Here is an 8,406-nt window from a genome sequence, read left to right as displayed (position 1 = left end):
GGTAGGAGCGTGGTGTAGGTGGTGGGAGTGTAGGTTGTAGGAGCGTGGTGTAGGTGGTGGGAGTGTAGGTGGTAGGAGCGTGGTGTAGGTGGTGGGAGTGTAGATGGTGGAAGTGAAGGTGGTAGGAGCATGGTGTAGGTAGTGGAAGTGTAGGTGGTGGGAGTGAAGGTTATAGGAGCGTGGTGTAGATGGTGGGAGTGTAGGTGGTGGGAATGTAGGTGGTGGGAGTGAAGATGGTAGGAGCGTGGTGTAGGTGGTGGGAGTGTAGGTGGTAGGAGCGTGGTGTAGGTGGTGGGAGTGTAGGTGGTAGGAGCGTGGTGTAGGTGGTGGGAGTGTAGGTGGTAGGAGCGTGGTGTAGGTGGTGGGAGTGTAGGTGGTGGGAGTGAAGGTTGTAGGAGCGTGGTGTAGGTGGTGGGAGTATATATGGTGGGAGTGAAGGTGGTAGGAGCGTGGTGTAGGTGGTGGGAGTGTAGGTGGTGGGAGTGTGGTGTAGGTGGTGGGAGTGTAGGTGGTAGGATCGTGGTGTAAGTGGTGGGAGTGTAGGTGGTGGGAGTGAAAGTGGTAGGAGCGTGGTGTATGTGGTGGGAGTGTAGGTGGTGGGAGTGTGGTGTAGGTGGTGGGAGTGTGGTGTAGGTGGTGGGAGTGTGGTGTAGGTGGTGGGAGTGTAGTGTAGGTGGTGGGAGTGTAGGTGGTAGGAGCGTGGTGTAGGTGGTGTGAGTGTAGGTGGTGGGAGTGTAGGTGGTGGTAGTGTAGGTGGTAGGAGCGTGGTGTAGGTGGTGTGAGTGTAGGTGGTGGGAGTGTAGGTGGTTTGAGTGCAGGTGGTAGGAGCGTGGTGTAAGTAGAGATGGAAGATGAACAAAACAATGATGGGCCGAAGTAACACTTAAATGTACATTCCGTGTTGTGATTAATGGCGGCAGATAGTGAGAGGTTGTACCTGTGTGTGGGCACAGCCCTTCTCTCTCCCTCCTTCCTTCCCTCTCCCTCACTCTCCCTTCCTTCCCTCTCTCTCACTCACCCTTCCTCCTGACCTGTCCAGCAAACACGGACATTTTACTATATGTAGTCTCCTTTATATAATAATCTTCACATGACGACATACCGGCAATTCCATTACCTCTTTATGCGATAGCCATCATGAGGGATGATAATTCTCGCGTAATAGTGACACCAGCACTGACACAACAAACTTTTAAGTGTCATTTAGTTAATGTACTCTCAGTGGATTGCTTGATAATGTCCTCATCGCCCCTGCTAAAGTCTCTCATCTCAGGCTGACAGATTACATTATCCCTTGCAAGAGACCCATCCCGTGTGATGAACTATGGCAGGGAAGCATAGCTAGCTTTTGTTCTCTTGATATGATCATCATGCAGAATGGGAAGTCGCACATTGCGGGTGTGCCCACCTTTTAGCTTGCATAGTACAGGGTATTAGCACAATGCATTTGTATTAAACGTATTAAACAATATTCCCATCTGCACTATTACTAAAATGTGAGGTGTATAGGCTATTGTTTTTTTATAATTAAATTGATTTCGGCCGCCAAAGTGGCAGGTTTGTGCACACAATAGCCTGTGACCTGTCGCAGCTGGTTTATTGTGTGTTATAAGTATTCTGTGGATAGTAGCGGCTAGTTCACTATATACCCCAAAACAGTTTTTGGAAAGGAAGACGCTAGTTTATTGTTTAACTCGTATCCATCCTATGGTCGCTAGTGGCTAGTTTATCGTTGACCGTAGCAGCTAAGTTATAGCACACCTTATAGCCATCCTGTGGCTGGTAGTGGCTAGTTTACTGTATACCTCGAATCTGTCCTGGCGAATACGAGAGAGCATATGAATATACAGAATCTGGGAATATATTTAAGTAATCTGTATACCTGTAGGTAATCCGTAGTTACTTTTGAGGAGTCACCGCCCCTGCAGCCCAGTCCCAGACCAGGCTTCCTGGCCTGATCGATCAGGCTGTTCTTCCCCACCGCCCACAGTCCGACGTACACACCACATCCCAGCAGATTTGGAACTGATTTGAGGAATTTGTCGAGATCCCTCTTGAAGACAGCCAAGATACCTTGACATCATAAATTACTGGACTGTATCTCTATATATCTTGTTAAAGTGGGCACTCGAGGCACTTAATGTTCGAGAAAGTGACCTCTGAACTGACCACATATTTCACATCAACGTAGTTTCATCATCAGTGGTATGCCAACGTGCCAGAAGTGCCTATAACGAGACCTAAGCCTGGCTACTACCACAGTCAGTCTGGCTACATTGCAAGTCAGTCTGTTTAAGATAAGTGCGAGGATTTTCAGTATATATATTTTAATTCCATTGTTTTCTTGCCATTTCTTGAGTATTGATCATTGTATGATTTATCTCTATTATAAGAAACTGGTTTTCATTTATCGATAAAACCGTCGTACTGTAGCTAGTTTACAATGGCATGGGAAGATCCTCGCTGTTTCTTAGCATTGTGTATATAGCGTGACCTCAGCATATGCACTGAAAGGTAAACTAATTTTGCCCTGATTAACACTTAAATACGTTAAATTTGTCTTCAGTCTTCCTTTCCTATGTACTCCCATGTAGTGAATATGGTTTAGGTCTGTTGTCTGTCTTTCCCCATGTACTCCCACGTAATTGATCTCGGCTGGGTCACCTGTGTTTCAACCCCTGTCATTGGTGGTGCAGGGTACGAGTGGGTGGGCTGGAAGAACGACACCCGCCAGTCACAATCCATCGAGATTACCTTTGAGTTCGACTCCGTCAGGAACTTCTCCGCCGTCCACATCTACGCTAACAACTTCTTCACCAAGGACACCCAGGTAGGTCCTTCTACCTGCACGTCCTCCCCAAGGACTTCCAGGTACGTCCCTCCAACAATTCACATTTTCATAAGATACCCATTGCAGTTCTTCCTCTTCGGCAAATCCCGGATCTTACATAAGTAAGATCCGGAACGGTCCAAGAATGACATTATCTCAAGGGAAATCCAGAAGTCGCAACGACTTAACGCTGTAAAGTGCAGATTCAGACTGCGTATCACTGTCTGGCGTAGCCAGAGTGAGTATTGCGTTTTACGCCAGTTTTATGGGTAGCGTTATCATGCTACGCATTCGGATTTTTCCCCCTAGCATAAAGGGCGAGACAGCAGGGTAGTATTGCAGAGGAGCGATTAACAAGATAATTAACAGTGGTTAACAGGCTGTTGATGGTTTTACGGCGTGATGCAGTAGCTACAAGCCGGGTAACTAGTGAATGAGATAGATTAGCCCCGACCAGGCGTGTAAATGAGCAGTCTGTGTTAACAGTCAATTATTTGCCCATTCATCTAGGGAAGACAAGACAGGCTGTAGAGCAAGCTTTCACTGGAACAACGTTTCACTGTGTAGAGGTTTATCGCAGAGGGAAACGTCTCAATCCACGTTCATTCTTCAAGTATGTGCTTTTTCTTCCCTATTGTCAGAAGTGAACTGTTAATGATCATTTATGACTACCTGACCTCTTTTCTTCCATAGTACCTATTTGCTTTAGTTATTCTTCTGGTCCAGTTACATAAAATATTATTGCCACATCAGTACTTATCAGCCCATACCATGGGCGGGGATAGAACTCGCGATCAGAGTGTCTCAAAACTCCAGACCGCCGCGGGTTCTATCCCCGCCCGTGGTAAGGTTTGCCTGCAATCGTGTCATTACGATTTCGTGAGTCAGTACTTATCTATGTCTTATTTATATTATCTAATCAATATCCACTGTGCTGAGTTGTCTTGACCTGATTTTTTTAGTTACTTGTTTACTCTAAGTCTTTTTTTTTCATGTTTACACCAAAACGGACCTTTGGAAGTTGACTTAAATAGCGAAGCTTTTTATTTTCAAAGTCCTGTATTTTTTTCTTTTTCAAATCCTATTGATCTGAATTCATTGTTTCACGAGACCACTTTCTCCTTTCGTTAATAATTTAAGACGTTTCGGCCCGTTCTTTCTCTGGTAGGTGTTCTCGCGGGCGCGCGTGCTGTTCAGTGTGGGTGGAGAACATTACCACGTGCAGCCAGCGGTGGAGTTCGAGTACGTGGTGGACCGTATCTTCGAGCACGCGCGTAATGTTACCATCAGACTACACAACGCAGCCGCCAAGTTTGTGAAGCTGCAGCTCTTTTTCTCCCTCAAGTGGATCCTCATCTCTGAAGTCGCCTTTGACTCGGGTAAGTTCTTCGAAGTCGCCTTTGACTCGGGTAAGTTCTTCGAAGTCGCCTTTGACTCGGGTAAGTTCTTTGAAGTCGCCTTTGACTTGGGTAAGTCCTCATCCTCGAAGTCACTTTTGACTCCAGTAAGTCCTCATCCTCGAAGTCACTTTTGACTCCAGTAAGTTCTAATCTTCGAAGTTCACTTCAGCATAGGCTGAAAGGTGTGGATTATCACTGCTACTTTTTCTTAGGAGCATCAGTAGCTTTTGTATAAAACAGCATCTACAAATCACAGCAAATAAATAAATAAGGAAAATCTGATGATAATTCTGTCCATCCTGGATCATTACCAGGTAAGGAAACAGTAATTCAAAAGCCATGCAAAATCATCAAGTTTTCCTTGCAAATTTGTGGATCACTTGTGAATTTTTGAGACACTGTACTGTGACTTTTATTATTGGTCTTAAACAGTTACGTAGGGCGCTAAGCTTTTGCTCTGTATGCTTATTTCTCGGATACGTGCTTTTAGTTTCATAGACTACTGAAACACAGCCACAATAATTACATTTATAGTATGAATTAAGTTTCTGAACGTCTTTTTTTTTTCCTCTTCTTCTCTTCAGAGCCATGTCAGTGTAACATGACTGAAGAAACACCACCTTTGGCTACGACGGAGGCGAGTGAGGTGGCGATTCCAGTGGTTCCTGCTCACACGCCGTCTTCTGGCTTCTTGGTAGGGGGACTGGTGACTCTCGGGGTTGTGTTTGGGGTAGTGCCGGTGGCGCTGTGCATCCTCTACTACCGTGTGAGACTCACGAAAGAGACCAGCAAAACTTCTCTCTCTAAGGAAAATGGTATCGATACCAGGAAGGTTTCCATGAAAATGAAAGACCTTCACATCAATATGAACCTCTCGCAGTTGTCCAATGGCTATTCTCGGGCTAAGGGGAATCTATATGGGCATGTTGCAATGGAAGAAGAAGGCGCATCTGTGTACCAAGAGCCTTACAAAGGTCCCATCCACAACCCAGGCTACCATACCCTCGGCCCAGTTATTTCCTCGTCAGACACTTCCTTCAAATGCCCCCTACCTCTAGACACTGACGATTCTGTAGACTATGCAGTGCCTGGCATGAATGTGACTCCTCCTCCTCCATTCTCTGATGTACACTCTCCTCCCCCACCAGTTCCTCTCACTCGGCCACCGCTAACGAAGGTCATAGCTCAAGAACACAGTTTAAATGCTCCGGCACCTCCTATACCACCACCACCCACACAACATTACTTCAGGGCTTCTCAAGTGTGTCAAGCCATTAACATTCAGGGCGTTACAGGAAGTGTCATTTATGCTGTGGCTGATGTTTCCGAGTTTCGAAATGCTCAGTCAGTCCCTGAAGTTGGAAGACACAGTCTTCGTGTCCTGGAAACAATAGGTGAGGGCACGTTCGGCACGGTTCAACTTTGTGAGGTGAAGAATGCTTCAAGAAGTGAACCTCAGATGCTAGTTTTGAAGAGCCTCAATACAATGGTTGATAACGCTACAAAGGAAGAATTCATACAAGAAGCTCAACTGCTCAGCTGTATTGATGATCCAAATATTGCGAGACTGGTAGGCATGACCACCCGCTCTGAACCTTTGTGTATATTACAGGAATACCTGGAATATGGAGACCTTTATGACTTCCTACGAAGACACGACCCTGAAAACAACTCGTTGGCACAAAACGCAGTTTTCAAAGAAGGCAGCGAATGTTCTTTTCTTACTTATGGTGCTCTTGTTTACATATCTTCCCAGGTGGCATCTGGAATGAAGCACTTGGAAAAGCTAAATGTTGTTCATCGTGATCTTGCAACCCGCAACTGTCTTGTGGGTAGAAGTCTTCATATTAAGGTATCAGACTTAGGAATGAGCCAGGCGAAGTATCATAGAGACTACTACCACCTTAGTGAAGAACATGCCATGTTGCCAATTCGTTGGATGGCGTGGGAGTCGATCGTACAGGCTCGGTTCTCCACCAAGAGTGATGTGTGGGCGTTCGGAGTGACGCTGTGGGAGATCCTGACGATGGCACGCCAGCATCCCTACGATGAGCTGAGTAACGATGGAGTGCTGGAGAACGTTTCTCACTGCTACCATGGTGACGGATCTGGCATGATGGTGCTGCCTCAGCCTGCCCTTTGTCCCCGGGAGATGTACGACATGATGACTGCTTGCTGGCGACCCAACGACCGCCAGCGTCCCCCCTTCTGGGAGATCCACTTGTTCCTGCAGCGTAAAAACCTGGGCTACACTCTCGACTATATTGAGTAAACAAATTCCCTCTCCTTGGATGACCTTATTCTCCTTCGCCGAGGAACTTCTCACGTTCATCTTATATGTAGTTTTGAGTTACCCCATCAACCGCCGAGAATGACTTCAGTTAACATTCTGGAAATTCTCTGCTTTCTTACAAAGCAGTATCCTAGCCTGAAGCACTAACCAGTTTCTGTGCTTTTCGGTCCCAGTTTTTCCTAGTGTTACACAACGCATTCTTTAGACAGATACTGTTACTTGGACAACATTAGGATTACCAGAAATTGAAGGTCCGCTCACTGGCTTGTCCTTTCAGTAACTATTTACTAACCTGTGGCGCCCATAACCAGATCGTTTAGAGAAAGGTCTTCGAAAAGAGCCTAAACATACGGTTACACATTGTCCCTTTGGCATTGAACTGGCAAAACATCCTCATAGTATCCACTTTGTACTACGGGGCAAGCGTAGTGAATTGAATCTGTGAAAAAAAAAGAAAAAAAACTCATTTTCGGAGGCAAACACAAACATTGTTGACCACAAACTGTCATGTCGTGAGGTCTGTGATTAATCTGTGATATATTATAGTCAGGGAATGGCCGCCAAACTGGTGTCCGGTGAATTATTTTCTGTAAAATAGATTTCATGTGCTAAGTTGTCCTATCATGTGAAGGCGTAAACAATCATCAGCCCCATTATGAATAATTTTAAGCGGAAAACATGTACATGTCAGTTATTTATCATCAAAACTAACAGTTTCATTAACAAAGCATTGTGGAACTGTTTTGATGGTTTTAACGGCAGTGTATCTTAGAGTGGTCCTAGTGGATGTTTTCAGTGTCTCAGAATAAAATTTGGAATTTGTGCCTCTTTTTTTTTTTTTTTTGCTTCAGATATTGTAAATGTTTTTTTGTAATATAAAAGCTTGTCAGCGTGTGTTGGACACACGTGTATTCACTTAACATTTTGAAGCTATATATATATATATATATATATATATATATATAACCTTAAGTGCCATTGTGGTGTAAGTCATTTGTTTATAAAATATTATTTGAGGTTGGTTGACTAGGTTTGAGTATAGGGTTGGAGTAACAACCCTCGTGGTGGGTCGATAGCTCACTGATACGCTCAAAAATTTTTCTCATCCTTGGCTCTGGACATACTCTTTCACGTATTTTTTAATCAGTACTTTTACCCATAAGATGACTCTCAAGTCATATATATATATATATATATATATATATATATATATATATATATATATATATATATATATATATATATATATATATGTATATGGTCTTAACTGTTCCAAAACCAAGGGCTGGAATGCAAGACACAATGAGGTCAATGACATTATTAAGAGAACCCTTGCTACAGCTGGATGCCCAGCCGAGAGGGAGCCCCGATCACTAGCAGCCAACAATACCCACAACCCAGCAAACTGCTCCGACGGGATCACCATCTATCCTTGGAAGAATGGCAAGCTCTTAGCATGGGACTATACCTGTGTGTCCACACTGGCTGACACCTATATCCATCACAGTGTTGGGCGACAGGGAGGAGCTGCTGACCACAGGAAGGAGTACAAGATCAGCAAGTACAGGGACATAAGCCAACAGTATCAATTTGTCCCAGTAGGATCAGAGACCTTGGGATCATGGGGAAAAAAATGCCACACGTTTCCTTAAAGAATTGGGTTCCAGACTCATCGACACCACCAGGGACCCAAGGGCAGCCACTTTCATGTTCCAGCGCCTCAGCGTAGCCATCCAGAGGGGAAATGCTTGCTGCATACTTGGCTCGCGTCCAGCCTCGGAGGAGCTGGAGGAAATTCATGATCTTTGATACATTGTGCCATTGTATTCATGTTTATGTTTTTCTGTAAATGTATTCTGTTTATTAATAAATGTTCACATAGA

General features: G+C 44.7%; 1 protein-coding gene across 4 annotated transcripts in view; it reads left to right on the top strand.

Moving 5' to 3' along the window:
* LOC128704227 (discoidin domain-containing receptor 2-like) overlaps nucleotides 1–7,716 on the top strand; it is a 109,873-nt gene extending 102,157 nt beyond the window's left edge. For 3 of the 4 annotated variants that reach the window (XM_070102975.1, XM_070102974.1, XM_070102976.1), the window contains 3 exons: nucleotides 2,697–2,830; nucleotides 3,999–4,209; nucleotides 4,815–7,716. In XM_070102975.1, coding sequence (XP_069959076.1) covers nucleotides 2,697–2,830; nucleotides 3,999–4,209; nucleotides 4,815–6,502 — 2,033 coding nt within the window. In that variant the 3' untranslated portion in view covers nucleotides 6,503–7,716. The remainder of the gene's footprint in view (nucleotides 1–2,696; nucleotides 2,831–3,998; nucleotides 4,210–4,814) is intronic. The other variant, XM_070102978.1, reaches the window with a different exon arrangement.
* The last annotated feature ends 690 nt before the right edge of the window (nucleotides 7,717–8,406 follow it).

The sequence above is a fragment of the Cherax quadricarinatus genome, chromosome 84 (assembly GCF_038502225.1).
Source record: "Cherax quadricarinatus isolate ZL_2023a chromosome 84, ASM3850222v1, whole genome shotgun sequence".
NCBI lineage: Eukaryota > Metazoa > Arthropoda > Malacostraca > Decapoda > Parastacidae > Cherax > Cherax quadricarinatus.
Note: the sequence above shows the minus strand (reverse complement) of the source record. Positions and strands in the feature narration are given on the sequence as shown.